This window comes from Hemibagrus wyckioides, linkage group LG11 (genome assembly GCF_019097595.1).
Source record: "Hemibagrus wyckioides isolate EC202008001 linkage group LG11, SWU_Hwy_1.0, whole genome shotgun sequence".
NCBI lineage: Eukaryota > Metazoa > Chordata > Actinopteri > Siluriformes > Bagridae > Hemibagrus > Hemibagrus wyckioides.
In genome coordinates this window covers 20,254,706-20,275,015 of record NC_080720.1, presented here as the reverse complement: position 1 = coordinate 20,275,015, position 20,310 = coordinate 20,254,706, and the positions used below count along the sequence as shown (strand labels likewise).

Genomic DNA, 20,310 nt, shown 5'->3' with positions numbered 1-20,310 from the left:
TTGTATATTGACGCTTAAAGCACTCTTTATGCACACAACACTAAACTTGAAGCTTGCTCTCTGTGCAAACACTAACAGCACAAAGTTAAGCTAATTAGAGTGTTCAGTGCTATTAAAGTCTGTTTTTACATGACTGCAAAATGTTCCATCTCATGCCACCTCTTCCTTGCTATATGATACGTAAAACAAGTAGTAATGTGACAAGTTGAACCAATTCCATTACTCAGAGCAGATAGCTTCCACACCAACATGTGTCATTTTCATATTTAAGAGTTCTTATTTAAAAAATATTTTTTAAACCAGAGCTTTAAAGTAGTGCCATTCAGTGCCATCTAGTGGATATATTGAATTCTTTGAAATGACTGGAATATATTGAATATACAGAATGAATAAATGATTGCGTGTTTATTATTGTGTGTCTTTTCAGCTGCGTACAGATGCAGAAAAGCGCTCTCTGGTGGAAAGCGGTCTTGCTTGGTACAGTGAGGACAAGGCCTTGCAGAAAGCAGACAGTGGAGCCTATGATACCGGCAGCCTGAAGACAGAGTCATCCAGCAAATACAGAAAAAGCAAACCAGCAGAGGGAGCTGCACAAGAGAAGACGGCAAGACGAGAGCTGAAAAAGCCACAGAGCCTGGGCCAACCAGGCGTCTTCAAAAAGGGCCAAAATCCTCCAATTGGCATCACATCTCCCATCACACACACATCACAAAGTGTGCTGAAAGTGGCAGGTGAGAAAGAGTGATACATTTTATCTTACTACAGTTCCAGTTGTTTTGCAGGTATATGGAGTTATACATATACATGATCCAAAAAGATACAATCAAGTCCTCTTTGATAACAAGTGCATAATAATGCATGCGCACACACACACCTGCTCCATTGTTGCATTCCTTCTCAACATCAAAGCCCCCCCCCATTGTCTTGATAGAGATAGGATTTCTGCTGTGTGATCCAAAGTACAGTAAAATGCATATCAACTAACAATCAGACAGGAAAGCACCGCGGCTTATCTGTGTTATTTTACCGTATCTTCATAGCTCCATTCTTATCCAAAACATAAAACCTTTTTTGGTGTTCAAATGCCCTGGCTCACTAAAAAAGTGTTAATGGGTAATATTATGGCTTTTCTTGCTAGCCAGTGCTGTCAAACATAAGCTCTTTGAATGAAGACCAGATGTAGACTTGAACTTAGAATAATGTCTCTTCAGTAAATATCACAGTGTTGTCACAGGAGATACAGGGAGTCACTATGTTATGGATGCCAGAATCTGATTAACGTGAAGCCTTTGGGAGGATGGGGAGAGATCTTAATCCAGTATTCCTTACTTTGTGTACTGCCTTTACGTCTAGACAGCAGCTTTGCTTAATAAAGAAGTTTGAATTGCTATGAATGAGGCTGTGATTGCATTTAGTTCTTCTTCTTTTACCTGGAAATGGCATTTTGTGTAACCTTTCAGTACTGGATCTTGGGGTTCACATGACATTTAAATGTCAGAGACTGAGCACAGTTAATTGAAGGACAGTTGCAATGCTTCACAACATTTTAAGCATTTATCAGGTTCAGAACCGGTTTTGTGTTATGATGCTAGGTTATTTTCCTGAAATGTTTTTACGTGATGGTGTATAAGAATTCATCACCATCTGTTTGATCCCTGCAAATGGGAACGGGAATGACCTTGTTAAAAATGTTGATCAACTTCACTCTTGGTCACTTTCAGTAACTGCTTTATTGTGGGATTGCTTTATTGTCAGGGTGGCAGTGGATACGGGGCATTTCCCGTAAACGAGGCAGGAATACACCCTGTATGGGACACCAGTCCATCACAGTTAATCAACATCATTTTGATCATGTTATTTAATCAGTTGTATTTTTGTTTAAATACAAGCCTAATAATTGGATTGGTTGATTCAACATAGACTATATTCACTCTCTATTTATAGGGACACTTAGGCCATTTAAAATTGTGATATAAACCTTATACTCATCTTATAGTCTCCGTTGCAGGGATCAATAGCACAGAAAGCGTCTACTACAATGTGAAGCTCTTATTGAAAACAGATTCTCTAACAGTTGGAGTTTGGAAGCACATGTTCACAGAATTAACGGAGCCAAGTAGCTACAGTAAACAATTTATATTTGTATCTGAATACATAAAATCGATGCTTTTCTAAACTTAACTAGCTTACTTGGTTAACTAGCTTACCTTACCTCAAAGTATATATTTTTGAGTCTTTGCAAGCAAATAACCTCTGGGGGCTTTCGCACAGGCAGTTCAGATTCAAACCACAGTATACATGCCCAGTTCAAAGATTACCTTATAGGACGGAATGACTTTTTAGGTACAGGTAATACTTACTAGCTAACACATGTTAATCCAACCTTCCTTTTAGGCACTGTACATGCTAAAACACTTATAGCAAGCAGACTGTGTCATATCCTGCCTGCTGGCACTTATCTTGTTAGAAGACAGCCGAGTCTAGGTATGCCTTCTTATTGTGATATGAGATGCACTGCACCTGGGCTGTGCGGTTTTGGAGTACTTGCAGAGCGCATTTTTAGGAGTTATTTGGCTGATGTGTTGTCCTTTGTGACAGTTTAGATGCTATCTGATCACACTATGTCTTAAGTAAATACAGATGGATTTGTGCTTACTTGTCTTCTCTGTCTATATGCAGTGAGTCAGATTAAGTAGATCCAGATGCAAATGAGCAAATTTTAACCATGCTGAACACATAAACTAACTTGAGATAAAAAGTGAAGTATGCTGATGGGGTTTGTCATTTAGTAGTATACTTACTTAGAGTTTCACTTTTTTATGTGCTTATTATACACATAATGAAACAAAATATCTAATTGTGTGTAATTTCCCATTCTTTAAATAGCCCTTATGCTTTTGTTCCAAAATTTCTCCAGTGTGATAACGATGTTTCATTCTCTCTTAGCAGCACCAAAAGGAGACACTAAGGTTGTGGATAAACAGAAGTTGTCACTGAAGACTTCAGGCCTGCAGCGTTCCCGATCCGATGCAGGTCGGGACAGTGTGGAACACCGCAAACCGCCTTCAGGCCTTGTCAAACCTACTGCAGGCAGCTTCGGCTACAGGAAAACCCCGACCACCGGGACAGCCACTGTAATGACAGCAGGAGGTGCCACCATCTCTAGTGGGTCAGCCACAGTGGGCAAAACTCCTAAGTCTTCAGGCATCCCCACCAAGCCTGTGCCTGGAGGAGGAAGCCGAAAGAACAGCCTGGATGCCAGCAATGGTGAGAACGGCTTCCTTGCACCAAACGCCCGTGGCAGCATTCAGTACCGAAGTCTCCCTCGTCCTGCGAAGTCCAGCGCTATGAGTTTAACGGGCCGAACCACCTCTCGTCCTGTTAGCAGCAGCATTGATGCCAGTCTCCTTAGCCTCAAGCCCATGCCTACTTTACCTGCTACCATGCCTACTAGAGGAAAGGATGGAGGTAGCATAAAGGCAGGCAATCGCACAAGCAACATTGGGCCTGTTAACCAGACAGACAGGGAGAAGGAGAAAGAAAGGGCCAAAGCCAAAGCGGACCTGGAGAACAACTCTCTGAAGAGCGAAAACCAGAGAGAGAGCTGTGGGGAGAATGCAGAGCAGATCCACAGGACACGCAGGACCAGTACAAGCAAATACCCAGAACTGAGTTCTCCAACTACCACACCAAGGTAAGAGTTTACATTCATAAATAAAATGAGGAAAGTTAGAATGTTCAAGGCTGACTCAGTGATTAAGTCTCTGGGTTACTGATCAGAATGCTGGGGTTTATGCTGCCACTGTTGGACTCTTAACCCTCTCTGTTCCAGAGATGCTGTATAATAGCTGACCCTGTGCTCTGACCCCAGCTTCCTAACATGCTGGGTTATGCAAAGAAAATAATTAAATTGTGCTGTAATGCATTTGTAACAAATAAGGGCTTCTTCTTTTTCATCATCTTCTTCTTCTTTTTAAATGGCAATGCTGCTAGTGCCTTCAGCATTTTATTTCCTGTCTGTACACATACATTTTCATAATTTGAAGTCCTTTAGCACTTAAGCAATGGATTTTTAAGTGACTCATTGGATGCTTCATCACAAGGTCTGCTACTCAATTATTTAACTTACAGTTCAGTCTGTACTTGTTCTGTTATGTTCTGTTTACTCTAATTGATAAATGACCACTGTTAGACAGAAATGTCAGAATGTAACTCTTAAGACATAGGGCTGTTTACTTGTGAGCAAGTCTTTGCTTGCTTAGGTAGGGTTGTCTCATTGTAGATGTGTGATTCCTGTCACAGAGTACTGTTAAGTAACAGTAAAAAAAAATATGCATTTCATTAAAACATGTTAATCAAGTACATATTTCACTGCATTTCTTAATGTCCCAGACTGTAGGTTAACAGTAACTGACTGTCTTTATGTAACAGAATGCTGGCTAAATCTCTCGTGCATCCTCCAAGCTTGGTACACCTAGACAAGATGAACTCCAACAGTCTAGACTCATGTGTGACTATTGAAGACCTTCCCCCAAAGATTCCTCCGTACTCCAAGCTACAGGACCTGGTGGGTTCACGCGTGCCCAGCCGTCTCACTCCCAGCCCAGCTCCAGTGCTCAACATCGACTCGCCAAGCTGCTTCTCCGGTCAGCCTCTTTCACTGAGCAGCTCCCCCCTCCTATACCCCAAGATGTCTGGTGTCCACCACAGCATGGAGTCCCTGTCTCTGCACATGAGCCTGCCGCCTAGTGTGGAACTCAGGGACCAGGAGGAGACCACAGGCAGGACTATGGGCACATGGGGGGCAGGCACTCGCACATCGGTCACCTTAAATGACAGGTGGGCCAGGATCTCAGGGTTACAAGGATAAACATGGTATAGCATGGAGGGATAGTATGTTTCTAAATCCCGTTTGTGCATGTAACTGCTGCCCTCTGTTGGTAAAAGCATAGCATAGCTGTTTGAATTCTCTATATTCAAACAGCCTACTGTATGTCTAATTATTACTGAACATATTTCACAGCACTGTAATCAGTCAACTTCAGTAAAGTGTCTGTTGATGTAATGTTAAAACTGATGCTTTGAGATGAGGTATTTATTTGTGCTGTTTTCTCCATCTCTCAGTCTACAAACTGACAGGAACACCTTACCCAAGCAAGGACTAAGGTACTTTTAAATTAACATCTCTGCCAGTCATGCTAGAAAGTTACTGTTTGTTAATACTATAGATTTAAGCAGCGAGGTTCCAGAATGAATATAAAAGTGTTGACTAAGCTAAGGTTAAGTGTCTAACTAGTGAACTAGAGGGCTTGTGTTGGCTAATGTTCCAGCAGGCTCCACTGTCTCTGATAATTCAATGTTATACAGTAATCAGCATTAATATTCTAAATATAACACACATAATATCACTGTGGCTACGCTGATCATATTAATCAAGCATTCTGACAACCTTTGGTATGAAAGAGTCCAAAGTGGAACAACACATCATGACTTGCAAGCTGCTACAATTAATAAATCTGATTGAAAGAGTTAAAATTGTGGGAAAACTAATCTAGAATTAAAAATGGTGCTGCTTATACACAAACAACAACATATACAGTAATTAAAAACACTAAAATACAAAAATTCAAAGCATTCATTTTAGAGAAAATATGACTCAGTGGCATAATTTACGATGATTTATATGATCAGCTATTTGCTCCCTCATCGAAATAAATAAGTACACTTGTCTTTTCCCATTTTTTTCTAAAATTATTGTCATAAGGAGATTGTTTCGTACTCTTTATTTAAAGGTTTATCCAAGTTTATGGAGAAAATGAGTATGAAATTTACTTCTCAAACCAAGTCTATTCAGCTCTTTTGACATCATGTTTGCTTTGTGTTTCTGCAGTCGCTATGGCAGTAGCCAATCAGAAAGTGAGGCGAAGGAACGCCGCCACTCCCACACGATAATGAGCATGACCGAGTCCGAGAGCCCACCCCAACTCCCATCACCCGCTCACTTGAGCCAATCCTTTGCTGGCAAAACACCACCCACCAATGTGGGTGAGTACAAGAATATCATCTGACATGCAACTGAAACCCCACTGTATCCAAGGAAGGATTTATATATGTATATCTTTTAAAGTCTGCTATCTTCAGGATTATTTATCTCTCGTACATTAATCTATCGGTTTATTAGGTATGCCTCTACTTCCTCATTCATGTAATTATCAAATCAGCCAATCACATAGCAGCAACACAATGTATAAAACCATGTAGATGCAGGCTAAGAGCTACAGTTAATCTTCATTCTGTAACTGTGATTGAGGCATGGTTGTTGGTAACAGATGGCCTGGTTTGAGTATTTCAGACACGGCTGATCTCTAGGGATTTTCATACACAGCAGTATCTAGAGTTTGTACAGAATTGTGCATGAAATTACGAAAACATTGATTAAAGAGGTCAGGGCAGAATGGCCAGAATGCTTTGAACAGGAAGGCTACAGTACAATTAACCACTTTCCAATGATGGTGAGAAGAAAAAATTACAGAATACTCCAGGTAGATGGGCTACAACAGCAGAAGAACATATCAGTTTCCATTCCTCTCAGCCAAGAGCAGAAATCTGAGGTTACAGAGTGCACAGGCTCACCAGAACTACACAGATGAAGTATGGAAATAAACCAGGCAACCATTTTCCAATCTTTATCTGCCAAGTTTCAGGGACCCTGTGCCCTCTGTAGCCTCAGATCACTGTTCTCAGCTAACAGAAGTGCAAGTCGGTGTGGTCTACTGCTGTGTTGTGCATTCTGAGATTCACCAGTCTCTGTGTACTGTAAAGACTATTGTGTATGAAAATCCCAGGAGATGCCATGTCACAAGTTTGATGAAGATCTTGATCTGTATCGCTATGATTTATTGGACTGAATCAGTGCCATGTGATTGACTGGACAGATAATTGCATACATTTGAAGGCATGTTTCTAATAAAGTGGACAGTGAGTGTATTTATACACTCCATATTTTGGAGTGTTGTACCCTAAAGGTAAATATATCAAGATGGTCAGTAGTGCAGCGTCAGACCTCTGCAAACAGATGTTGGTAACAATCTGTATTCCAGACAGATTCAGAGTACAGTCACTGATTCCTGAAGCTGTTGTGCTTTTTGAGCTCTATAGTCTACTTTGTAAGCATGTGTGTATTAATCCATATAGGTTTGTGTGTCTTGTGTCTTTCACAGTGGCTCCTATTACAAGCTCAAGCACCACCCCTCGCATCACTCGCTCCAACAGCATCCCAGCCAATGAGGGCAGCTATGACCTGTATGCAAGTTCCCCACTGGGAAGCTCCATGTCACTGGCCGACCGACCTAAGAGCATGATGCGCTCTGGATCCTTCCGGGAGCCTGGAGAGGATGGTGAGGCTTTCTGTGTTCTGTAGATTAGGACGCTTCTATCTACTAACATTATTATTATTATTATTATTATTATTATTATTATTATTATTATTATTATCCAACACTAAAATCGTTTAATTATTTATCCACAATATTGATTGTGACCTGTGTTTCATGTGCATATGTCAAGAGTGGAACTGAAGGGTAAATTGACCAAAACGATAAAAGATTGTACATTCATAACTGTTCACAGATTTACCAGGATACCATGTATAAAAATGGGGACTGAGCAGTAATAATTAGTCTACAAGTTATATATTTATTCTTGTGTGGCTTCTGGGTAAAATCCTAAACTATAGTCGGTCTAACTGCCTGAATCATATTAGAGTGGTTGAATGTATAAATGTACTTTCCCACTGTGGCAAAACTCCTCATCCACTTTCAAATAGATCAATAGACCACTGTCTGCAGTCATAAGAAGTTGGTCTTAACATTTCTATTACTGAGCATAGAAAAAAGTAACTTATTTTTCACATTTTCATCCTCCTACCTTTTAATGATTTTTGTACACAAATAATTCACACTAATCTGACTCTCAGTGGTCCCAGTACATGATATGGAGCACACATGAAATACCTTTATATTTGTAAATATACATAAATCTCTGGTTGGACTGGTGTTTCACGCACTCTGTATGATAATTCCTTTATATGTACACATTTGAAGTTGTAAGATAAAACAGTAGATCATTTTTTGTGATTGCTTCATCAAACTGGTCCTTGTTCTGTTTATTTTACTTGAGTTTATATTGATTTTCATTTCACTTTATGAAACTGTAATTGCTTTGTTACTCTCTTTAATTTACGATCTCTATAATTTCCTGCTATATTAATGGTGCCGATTATTTTGCTGTATATTCTTTTTCAGTCCACGGTTCTGTCCTCTCCCTGGCCTCCAATGCATCATCCAACTACTCATCAGTAAGTATGAAGTGTCCAGAAGGAAGCACAGTGGCCACATACTCTCAGTTTTTTTTTTTCTATATTTTTAATCTGATATATTAGTTATTTTTGCCATATACAGTAGTGATAACAACATAGTAATTTAGTGATTATATATTAAAAAAAGGCCCCAAAATCTTTCTGTGCTGCTCTCAATCCTGAGCTTTATTCTTTTTCCTACTGCTCCCACCTCTACTTCTTTCATCTTGCGTTCTCAGACAGAGGAGAGAATGCAGGGAGAGGTAAGTCTGTCCTTCCAGCACCCTTCTTGTTTCATGTTTGTCTGTGGTTATGGCTGCAATCTTTGTTTCATCATTCCACATTATAAACATAATGTAGTGTAGTCCTTGAAGAGTTGTAAGTTTAACTGCAGTCGAACATTATGTAGTCCATCAACTCCTTCAATAAGCCAGTGCAGCTCAATGTTTAAATCATTCTCCTATACGTTTTATGTTATAAACTCTCACATAACTAATTATAATGTGTCGCTTCTTTTCTTTAAAAATCATCATTAGTCTCTGGTTTGGTAGCGGTGATATGAGACCTAACAGCTAGACTTGTCTTTCTTCACAGCAAATCCGAAAACTAAGGCGTGAACTTGAAGCATCTCAAGACAAAGTGGCGAACCTGACGAATCAGCTGTCCGCTAACGTATGTACCGAAATGTTCCAAACACAAGCAGCAGAACCTGAATGCAGCAGTTTCCTGAAGCAGCTGATTTCACTGAGCTGTGCCTTGTTATGCTGTAGTTTATTTATTTATTTTATATTAATTTTTTCTTGTGAGCTTGTGTATGGTCTGTGCAAAGCTATTTGCTATTCTGTAAACATATTTTCATGCACCATCATTTATATATTCCTAAATTCCCCTATCATTAGGTCTTGGGTCTTTAAAAAAACATTTGTCTCCTGTCATCAGGAGTGGCACAACAGAAAAACATTGGGATGTTGAAACCAGACAATGCCACAACCATCTGAGAAATATTGACCTTGCTCTCTGCATGGGAGAGATGGAATACTCTCTTTCCTATCAATCAGAGTGACACTTGTGACTGTCTGTGGGCTCATGTATGCAGAAGAGGGTAGATAGCACTTTCCTCAGAGTGTGTTCGGCTGCCCTGTGATGCAGCATAAGCGGCAGTTTGAAAAGATGCACTGGCTTCTTGTTTCCTCAAGGAAGCAGGTGTTAGCCTGCACATGTTCACCCTGCCCAGTGGGTAGCTGTCACCTCACAGGAGAGAGCAAGCTACTGGGTAGGTAATTAGCAAATGACTAAATGGAGAGAAAATGGGATACAAAAAAAATACATTTTAAATTTTTCATATTTTGATAGATGAATAATGATTGTTGATGCACAGAATTCCACCCCTTACTGACAACATTCACTAACCCACATCAAACAGATCTCCCCTGCAAAAACCTTTTTTTTCTACAGAACTGGGTTCAGTAAACATCAAGCACCTATTCCAGCACCTCTAGTGCCCTCTTACATCTTGTTACTTTTTTAGCATTCTATGATTATGTGACATGTACAGTGGAAATGATCTCAATCTGATCCCAGTACTGTCTTAATATGCGAGTGTGTGTGTGGGAACGTGTGTGTGTGTGTGTGTGTGAGTGAGCAGTATAACCCTGACCCTAACACCACTGTCCCTCTCTCCTTGGCTGATGTCCTCTTCTGGCTGCGGGCTGGTTTGCGGGTCCTCGGGGGCTGCTCGCTCTAGCAGGCAGGCCAGGTTTGTTGGACTGTCACTTCCAGCCTGTCCCTTGTTGCTGTTGCATGACTTTTAACCTCGTCCCCCTGCAGGCCCCCCACCCCCAGCCCGGTGCTGGTTGATGATGTCAAGTGGAGCTCATTACCAGGTGTCATCTGGACATCAGCTAAATGCTGATGATGTCATAGTTTTGTTAATAAGTATAACGTTTGTGGAAGGATGGCTCATGAGAAGTTGTGCAGTCCACACACATTCCTAGGAGCTCATCAATTGGTTATGCTAATCATGATAAAATGATATGTTAACAGTATTAATCTATTTTTTTAAATAGACCTAGCAAAATAGCATGCACAATCCTACTAGAATCACTTTCTGATGTTCTTTCAAGCACATTGTGCTAAATGCTGTGTGGACAAATGCCAGACCTCATGTACTTATCCTTCCATCATTCAGGTCAATTTCTGTTCACCTCATCACTTCGCCCCTCCATGTACCACAGACTTTTTGCATTGTCTTCTCCCATCCTTTTCTCCAGCTTGGATGGAGACACGTGCACACACACTTGTGTGTGAGGTGTACTCAGTGTTATGATGTGTGTCACTGTCTGTCTGTCACTAATGCTAGCATTCTTTTGCAGGCCAATCTGGTGGCAGCATTTGAACAGAGTCTGACGCTTATGACCGTTCGCCTGCAAAGCCTGTCAGTCAGCTCTGATCAGAAGGTAAGTGTGTATGTGTGTGTGTCTTACATAACATTAATGTAGACTTTTGGGCAGACATTCAGATATTCTTTTACCCCTGAGGCCTCTTTTCTTTAGAGCTTTAGTCCCCCAAACCACAACAAAAATATATTGTCAGTACTCTAACTGCTGCAGTGTATAATTAGAAAAACAGGCCAAGTCATCCCATTTGCCCAAGGCTTTTATTGCCTACGATTAACCGGCTAATAAAATAAAATAGAACAACATGAAAAAAAAGAGTCTAATAATACAGCAGACCTGATAACCCTGAAAAAGAATAATGCCTAGACTCACATTATTGATCTGCTAAGTGGTTGGATGTGTCTGAGTGCTGACTGGTGCAGGAAAGCAAAACAAACAAACAGCATTCTCAAGCACTGTCCAGTTACTAGCATCAATAACATTACTGCTTTTGCTTCTGTTTTGTTGTAGGCCTATTTAGTCTAATTTCGTTTTGAGGGGAGACTGTCAGAATTTCATCCTTGATCAAAAATGTCATTTTTGACACTTTTGTGTGAACTTGAAACATTCTACATCTACCTTAATGGAAAATGATGGTGCCACTTCAGTGCATATTTCAAGCATAGAACTCATGGGCTAAAACATTACTAGCATGAAATGAAGAACGTCGGTGTGGCAGTTCTTTTAGCATATTTTACAGTTCTTTCCAGCATACTGAAATTTAAAATGTGGCACTCCTAAGCAAAAATGAATAAAGTTAGACAATTCTAATATTGAAATACTTCCTTTCTGGTGTTTGCACTGCTCCTCCAACCCCGCAGTTTAAACTCCTCTGCTTTAAGGACTTTATAAACATTAGGCCAGACGTATTCAAACTTATCTCACATGAACCCGACGTCCCTCTTTTTTTTTTTTTTTGAGAACACCTGCAAATTGTGTCAATTAAATACATTTTTATTTAATTCAGAATGGTTTCTTGTGTCCTTATTAGATATTCTGGCTCTTAAAATAACTTCTGTATGTGCTAGTACAATTTGAACATTAGTTTCTCTTGTTGTTGATTAAAAGACGCTGTTGGTGCTGTTGCTGGATGTTTCTTCAGGAGGGCTGATAAAGAATGTTCGTCTGGTTTGTGTTTCTGACCACTGGTGTCAGAAGTTGGCTCGATTCAAGCAGCAGTATCATGTTTTAAGCGTTCTGCTTTATAAAGCACTTAAACTGCTCCACTAATGAGCTCATGCTTTCAGGAGGCACTTAGTATTATCTGTCAAGGCGCTGAGAGTGCAATTCAGACTGTGTTTCCATTAGCCCAATGTAGAATCAGGAGAGATGAGAAAGCTATAATGGTGAAAAAGAGAGTGTGAGACACATGCATTAAGTTCATCAAATAAAAGTCTGTAACATTATAGGACTTATGTCACAGCAAATACAGTGTTTATAGAGGTCACCAAATCTACATGTCAGTAATACCTGCATCTCATATGTCTTGTACTTGCAGGACGTTGAACTACAGGACCTGAGGGACACCATTGAAGTACTGAAGTCTAAAAACACAGAGGCCCAGGTCATCATCCAGGGAGCACTCAGCACCCCTGACTCCACACCCAAAGGTAAAATGGAGGGAAAATGATCTGATGCTGATACGTTTGACTTAAGTGGCAAAAAGTTCTTATCCTGATGATAAAACAATGGCTTATTCCATCCACAACTTGTCACTACTCTCTCTCTATAGAATTACAGATTAACAGGCAGAACTCATCTGAGAGCATTGCCAGCATGAACAGCATCACCAGTCATTCCAGCTTGGGTAGCCTGAAGGAACAAGATGCCAAGAAAAAGAAGAAGAAAAGCTGGGTAAGATTGTTGCATTATCTGCTCTTAGTGTACCACAGCAGGCTTTCTTGGCCATATCTGTGAATGTGGGCATGCTAAAGTAATTGCTCTTCCCATTTCTTTATTGGATTATCTGTCCACTCATTTCAATTCTGCTAAAAGATCTGTTTTTTCCCCCCAGACCTAGCTGTTGCTATGCAGATGCAATACAAATGACCTGCTTTCTTATGGTCACATGACCATTCGATGCATTATTTTAGTTGGTTTATACACAAAGATATAACCAGGCAATGATTTAAATTCTGCCTTACATATACAGGTCTCAGTTGACCTGAGCAAAAATAAAATGCTACTCAGTTACAACATGACAGAACTGAAAATACCATCATTTGCTTTGCTCAATCAGGAGTGAGAACAACTCATGTAAATAAGTTATTTCCAAATTTAAACTCTTTATTGCAACTTTTACTTGTGTATCCTCCCTGTTGTTCAATATTGACTTTTTCTAAAAAAGTGCAAGATGCTTATTTAGGTTGTTTCTGTCAAGTTCCTTCTAACCTTTAATTGTACTACTGTTCTTTCTTTAATACATGGTATAAATTTTACATAGTATTAGCTAGCACAAACTGTGCAGTTTTGAATCAGTACTACAAAGACGTGTGTTAGCCCATACTTATGGTTCAATAACCTGAACCTTAATTTTTCATTTTAAACTGTAAATAGAAAGTGAAGCTGAAATAATTAAGTATCAGTGGTATCAGTACACATGGTCTTTGTGCATCCTTTTACATCACTGATGAATTAATGACTTCAATCTAGATTTCTTCAACAAGCAATCAATTTCCTATCAGGTGATAAATAAAAGGAAAAGCCAAAATAAAGGATCTTAGTCAGGTGTGCCATGAGCTCCCCAAAGAGGTGCAATACTTTCTTAGTTAGTTAGTAGCATAAGAGGTACATAATTTTCATACTCATTATTCACCGTTCCCTGAGCCCTCATACCCTGTGGATATGGGCATTGTATTCAATTCTAAAGCGATCAGTCAGAATAACTTTCTACTGATTTTCAGTGACCCCTTTGTTAAATAGCATAATATCATAACAGAACCCCTAGTGTTCCTTACATTTGTCACGCATCTGTATATTTCTTAGTTTCCTTGTCCTCACTGTTATTTAAAGCACAGATAATCAGCCTGTCAGTTTTGGGTTACCAGTGATCTTTCTCTCGCTCTCTCTCGCTCTCTCTCACTCTCTCTCTTGCTCTCTCTCTTGCTTGCTTTCTCTGTATTATTGTGTGCTATTGCAATGTGCATTGGATACAACATTAAGTATGAGTCTGATCTTTTTCCTATGCCTTCCCCTTCTCTCCTTTAAGGTGTATGAGGTGAGTGATTTTCCCAGTCCCTGCTATTGCCACCCACTCAGGGGAAAAAAAAGCTTTTTTTTTCTTTGACCCTCCCTTCTCTGACCATTCAGCACCAATGACTCATACTCTAATGGCATTTTTAAAAAAGGAAGAATAATTTTTTATTTTTATAAATCTAGGCTAAATCAAGCAAATCAAGGCTAAGGCTAAGTTGTTCACCAGTTCATTTAGATCATGCCTTGTTTATCACATACGTTTGTGGTGTTTCTGTTGATCATAGATTAATTTGTATTTACAGCACTTCATTAATATATTATGTGGACATAATATTAGATGATTATTATGTCATATAATATTCACAGTTTACAGCTGCTGCTGTAGTTGGATTCTGTGTTATGAGGAGACTCTGACATGCTTATATTCTAATTGCCTAATGCCTAATTCTCACCATTGAATATTTAAATTTGGACCTGGAATTCTGTCCTTTATTTCTTATACTTAAGGACATTTCCATCAAATAAGTAGACATGCTTACTCATTCCATGAGTTTTTGTGCTACTTCATTTGCTTTGTGCATCTTCATTTACTTGCTCTGATATTTTCTGTACTATGTTATATATTATGCCGGTGACTTACACAATGCAGGAGTCATGTATTGAGATATATCTTTTTGTTGTTCTTTCTGTTTCTGCAGTTGAGAAGTTCCTTTAACAGAGCTTTCTATAAGAAGGGCTCCAAGTCGTACTCGGACATTGAGGAAATTGCCACCCCTGAGTCCTCAACTCCTTCCTCCCCTAAAATCCATCACAATGTGGAAAATACACCATTCTCACTAAACACGTCCACTTCTGTCTCCTCCTCTGGGTAAGAGACAATTTCTTTTTATTGAATTTTTTTTATTGGGTCTCATTTGGCAATGTTGACCACATTCTCAGACACCAACAAAAGTTTTAAAGTAAATGTGTTTTTACTTCAGACTGGGTGACAGCAGTGAGGGCACAGAACCCGAAGAGAAGGTGGTGTCTGAGCTGCGCTCTGAACTTTGGGAAAAGGAACGTAAACTTACAGATATCCGGCTAGAGGCCCTTACTTCTGCTCACCAACTGGAGCAGCTACAGGAAGCCATGAGCAAGATGCAGGTGTGTTAAAAAATTCTGAGTGTGCTTGTATACACACACACACACACACATGCACACACACATGCATACCATGCATGCAATACACTAGTAAATAAATGTTGCATAGCAGTAGAGATTAAATATCTCTCTAAATGTCTTTTCATGCAGATGATGGTAGACAATTTGAAGGCAGAAAATGACCAGCTGAAGACGGGTGTCTCCAGACCTCCAAGCTCCACTTCCCAGTCCTCCGGGTTGGGCTCACTGGGCACCTTATCACCACGACAATCTGTGGCATCTCTTAGCAAAACCTTTAGCATGGGAGCAACTGAAAGCTTGAACACAGGTGAGGTGAAGCATTTGTGCACACCATCTTAGATTTAGCAGCTGTCACGTAGGACTTTGTGTTTGAATTGGATATGGTTTCCTAATCTAATGATGGGTGGTGCAGCAGGTAGCATGCTGTCTCACAGCTCCAGAATCCCAATTTTAAGTCTGAGCTTGGGTAACAGTCTGTATGAAATGTTGCATGTTCTTCCCATGACTTCCTCCGGTTTCACTCGTTTCCACATCTCAAAAACATACCAGTAGGCGGACTGGCTACACTAGATTGCCCCTTGATAATGAGGGTGTGAGGGTGTGTGTGCCTGGTTGTATCTGCCCCTTGGAACTATCAAATTTTAGCTGTATTATGCTCACTGTTCTCTACTAGACTCCAGATTTACCACAACACTGACCGGTGCTAAATGAAGTGAAATGGAATTAATGAATGATTATTGTTGTTTATAAAAGATTGGTGTCACATGAATAGATAAAACATACATATTTTATCATACATAAGTACAAAACAGTGTCATGCAATTTAGTTATATTATTCATAGAAAATATTGAATTTAATGGCTTTTTTTTTTGTGGCAGACGTATTTCAAAGTCCTACCTCGACCCTGCAGAAGGATGAGAGCATTGTCAGAGTGCTAGTGCGCATCCCCAACCAGCAAGTCTTTAATGAGGTATGTCTCAATACTACAGTATCTTAGATTTTATATTCTTTTTTCCAGACAAAATGTACAATGATGTTTAACTAAACAATTTACACCTTTTCACATAGGAGGCTAAACAGCTGGAATTCTTCATTGGCCTGGTTAAACTCAGTGGGCAGACTGATTGGTGCACGCTTGACTCTGCCATCTGCCAAGCTTTTAAGGTGAGTTGAAGAGCTACAGCCAACTAAAGTATTCATTATCCCCATTATGCAGCCTGGTTAACATATTGGCTAACACTAAAATCTACTTTTTGTGTTATGATGATATGCGCAAGACATTAGTGTATAGTTATAACATGTCATTTTGTTGTTGAAGTATGGTCATTTTTACCTCCTCCGCACCTCCTTTATTTTTTCTAAAGGACTACTTGTCAGTAGTGGACCCGAGCTCCAGCCTGGGCCTGTCTCAGGACTCCATTTACAGCTACAGCCTCAGTCATCTGAAGAGGGTGCTAGGAGTTCAGCCACCCGAGACTCCACCAGTACGCTGCCTTAGCAAGACTTCCACCTGCATCAACGTGTCTCTCAAAGGTTAGTGGGGAAAAGCAGGTTAAGCTGGTTATGATTATTTTTCTTTTACATTGATAATACCATTTCCCATGATCTCGCCCATATCCCAAGGGTGTTTTCACAGCCATTAGTATGGTTAGTATTGCCTATAAGTCCAAATCAGAGTGAAACTGTTATGAAGTGAAGTTATATTAGTCTGAACCTGCCTAAACACTGCACATGTAAGTGCACCATAAGTCTCAGTTTGAAAGGAAAATTAATCTTGCAGTTTTCCCCAACAATCAGAAGGAACCTGTCTGGCTGCAGAGTCTCTTTTCAACACAACCATTACTGTGGAAGAGATATATTACACTTGGTTGTGCACTCAGACTCCTCCAAGGTCAAATTAGAGGTTATTTTCAGAGCAGACTGCACTCATGGCAGTTTATAGAGACCATGTGAGGCCACTATTGAAATAAACATCAGATGGCTCAGTCTGTGGACACTCGGCTGTTGGCGTCACCTGTTTCTTACTATTGTTAGTGTTTCAGAATGAAAGAGCTTGGTTTGATTTCCCTGAGGTGTAAAGCTTCTAGGGGAATTATGTTCTTGTCACGGCATTAGAACCAACTAATATTTGTACTATTTGCAAATTAATTATATTCTTATCAGGCTGCTTTAATCAGTTAGAGGCTTATATAATCTTTCCCTAGTTAGCTCTTTAAGTTCCAAAAGCACTGACACTTAAATCATAACATTCCCCAATCCCATTATACATTCAATTCAATTCAATTCAATTTATTTTGAATATATTTATAGCGCCTTTTACAATGAAGCAGACACATGCATCACATACATGCATCTGTATCTCCATTGTACCTATGCAGGACTGAAGGAGAAGTGTGTGGACAATGTGGTGTTTGAGACACTAATCCCGAAGCCTATGATCCAACACTATATTAGTCTGCTGCTGAAGCACCGGCGCTTAATCCTGTCAGGGCCCAGTGGCACAGGAAAGACTTACCTCTCCTCCCGTCTGGCTGAGTACCTGGTGGAGCGCAGTGCCCGAGAGGTCACCCCTGCCATCGCTGTCTCCTTCAATATGCACCGTCAAACCTGCAAGGTAAACTGCACTGATCAGATAGACTCCCAAAGTTGTTTATCACAAGGGCAGTAACATTATATTTTTCATGTCCTTTTAAGGTCATGTGGAACACTGGCCATAAATAAACAATAGAGTTTAAATGTTTTGTTTTATTTTGCTTAACATTATATAACATATGACACAAGTACAATGTTCACATAAGGAAATTAATAGAGTAAAGCTGAGCTGCTAAAACACAAAGATTATAAATTGCAGATTACCAAAATATATATATATATATATATATATATATATATATATATATATATATATTATTCCATAAAAAGATGGGCCCTCCTATAGTTTTTAATTTGTTTAATTTGTTTTTATCTCCAGGATCTTCAACTTTATCTATCTAATCTGGCAAATCAGATTGACCGGGAGACTAGTACATCTGAAATCCCACTGGTTGTCATGCTTGATGATGTTCATGATGCTGCATCCATAAGTGAATTAGTTAATGGTGCTTTAACATGTAAATATCACAAATGGTAAGTGAATGCTGTAGATTATGCCATATTTTTTCCATTGTTTTTGAAAACAAGGATTTATTAACATCTATAATATCCATCTCTTAGTCCATACATTATAGGGACCACAAATCAACCAGTGAAGATGACTCCCAACCACAGTCTGCACCTTAGCTTTAGGTAGGTGCGAACACTGGATCATATGTAATCATCGATCAGCTTACAAAACTGAAGGCAAAAAATTGAAAACCTAAAAACATAGTGGTTATTCATTAGAAAGAATTATGGAGCTAATAACAAATAAAGCTAATGGAGAACAATTGCTCAGCATTCTGCATTTTTGTCAACGACATCCTCTAATGTTATTGTTTACTTTGACTTTGAAGGATGGTTATGTTCTCCAATAACGTGGAGCCAGCCAATGGCTTTCTAGTGCGATACCTGCACAGGAAGCTAATGGAAGCAGAGGACCCCAGAAGCTTGATGAATGAGGATCTCCTACGGGTGCTAGATTGGGTGCCCAAGCTCTGGTACCACCTCCACACATTCCTGGAGAAGCACAGCACCTCTGACTTCCTCATTGGTAAGACTTTTAATGATTACAAATCAGTTTAATTACTTGTAGGAGTGGCTTTTGAAACCTCAGGCCATTCATTTCTAATTTAACATGAATGCTAAAGAATTTAAGTTTTTTAATGCATTCTAGAAACTGCTGCTAACATATTACCCTGTTGCTAGTATTTTAAGATGATCAATTTAAAAGGGAACGAAATACCATTTGGCTTTTTTTTGTCCTCTTTTACAAGTAACACTTGACATTCTGCTATAAAATACAATATGAATTATGAAATTATTTCCATTTTACCTGCTTATCATTCTGGCCTTGTGTTTGGACTGCAGGACCGTGCTTTTTCCTGTCCTGTCCAGTGACAGTTGAGGAGTTTCGCTGTTGGTTCATTGACCTGTGGAACCACTCAATCATTCCTTACCTACAGGAAGGAGCCAAAGATGGTATCAAGGTGCGTCAGTCTTCCTGGGCAAAGAAAATATTTCACATTTCACATTGCCAATTTAGTTTGAAACAAAGCACGGTTTGCATGAAAATTTGGTAATGTGAAAGCTGTTATTATGTCACTGCTCTGTACAAAGCCATTAAACATGCAGATTTAGTTGTTTTTTCATCTATAAGCATAATGAGTGGAACACATGATTTCTGTTTAATCAGATAGCTTATATAATGTCAGCAGCTTTATCTCTTATCTCTAATAATTAGGGTTTACCTACATAGACAGTGCCAGTGCTTCAACACAAGATTTTATTAGTCTTTATTAAGTTTTATTGTCATGTGCATAGAGTGCTGTGTGTATATATAATGACATTCTTCTGCTACAGTTGTACACTCCTACAAAGACTGATAAAACAAATATCAAACTGTAAACACTGAGCAGTGGAAAATTATAAATGCACTCTAAACTAGTAAACATAATAATGAACTGTAAATATTGTATGCAGCCAAAAACTGATATTCAAAAATATAAAAACGTGACACATAATCATGCAAATGTCAACACAACGAGAATCTGAAATCTGACATTTCTTGTTGTGCACCATTTCCTGAGGATTTCTTGAGCTGATTTAGCTCATCCAAACAGCAATCTAACATTTCTTCAATATTTATAATTATTATGTACATATGTAATCAGAACATTCTCCTGGCACAGGCACATGGTCAGAAGGCAGTATGGGAGGACCCAGTGGAGTGGGTGCGGGATTCTCTCCCTTGGCCCTCTGCCCAGCAGGACCAGGCCAAGCTCTTCCATCTGCCTCCACCCAGCACGGGACCAGCCAGCCCAAGCCAAGCTGGAGATGAACGGCCCCACAAAGAAACTCCTCCCAGTTCCATGGAGTCGGACCCACTGGTCAGTTACACCAATTTTTGTGAAATCAGTAGGATTTCGGCAAATTGAATATGCCACAGTTTGCTGAGACAGTTTTCATACAGGCATTAGTTGCAAAGAGCAGGTGTTGTTCAAAAATACTACTGTGTCTTCATTTGA

General features: G+C 39.5%; 1 protein-coding gene across 10 annotated transcripts in view; it reads left to right on the top strand.

The window, feature by feature from the left end:
- The window catches only part of nav1b (neuron navigator 1b), a 99,442-nt gene that overhangs the window by 75,626 nt on the left and 3,506 nt on the right, over positions 1 to 20,310 (top strand). For 7 of the 10 annotated variants that reach the window (XM_058403171.1, XM_058403170.1, XM_058403173.1 and 4 more), the window contains 24 exons: positions 428 to 731; positions 2,947 to 3,694; positions 4,432 to 4,839; positions 5,125 to 5,166; positions 5,891 to 6,045; positions 7,221 to 7,397; positions 8,304 to 8,356; positions 8,596 to 8,619; positions 8,951 to 9,028; positions 10,729 to 10,812; positions 12,290 to 12,401; positions 12,524 to 12,645; positions 14,685 to 14,854; positions 14,967 to 15,129; positions 15,277 to 15,454; positions 16,027 to 16,118; positions 16,217 to 16,312; positions 16,513 to 16,681; positions 17,527 to 17,762; positions 18,120 to 18,274; positions 18,362 to 18,433; positions 18,640 to 18,836; positions 19,154 to 19,272; positions 19,975 to 20,172. In XM_058403171.1, coding sequence (XP_058259154.1) covers positions 428 to 731; positions 2,947 to 3,694; positions 4,432 to 4,839; positions 5,125 to 5,166; positions 5,891 to 6,045; positions 7,221 to 7,397; positions 8,304 to 8,356; positions 8,596 to 8,619; positions 8,951 to 9,028; positions 10,729 to 10,812; positions 12,290 to 12,401; positions 12,524 to 12,645; positions 14,685 to 14,854; positions 14,967 to 15,129; positions 15,277 to 15,454; positions 16,027 to 16,118; positions 16,217 to 16,312; positions 16,513 to 16,681; positions 17,527 to 17,762; positions 18,120 to 18,274; positions 18,362 to 18,433; positions 18,640 to 18,836; positions 19,154 to 19,272; positions 19,975 to 20,172 — 4,152 coding nt within the window. The remainder of the gene's footprint in view (positions 1 to 427; positions 732 to 2,946; positions 3,695 to 4,431; positions 4,840 to 5,124; positions 5,167 to 5,890; positions 6,046 to 7,220; positions 7,398 to 8,303; positions 8,357 to 8,595; positions 8,620 to 8,950; positions 9,029 to 10,728; positions 10,813 to 12,289; positions 12,402 to 12,523; positions 12,646 to 14,684; positions 14,855 to 14,966; positions 15,130 to 15,276; positions 15,455 to 16,026; positions 16,119 to 16,216; positions 16,313 to 16,512; positions 16,682 to 17,526; positions 17,763 to 18,119; positions 18,275 to 18,361; positions 18,434 to 18,639; positions 18,837 to 19,153; positions 19,273 to 19,974; positions 20,173 to 20,310) is intronic. The other 3 variants (XM_058403172.1, XM_058403175.1, XM_058403180.1) reach the window with 2 other exon arrangements.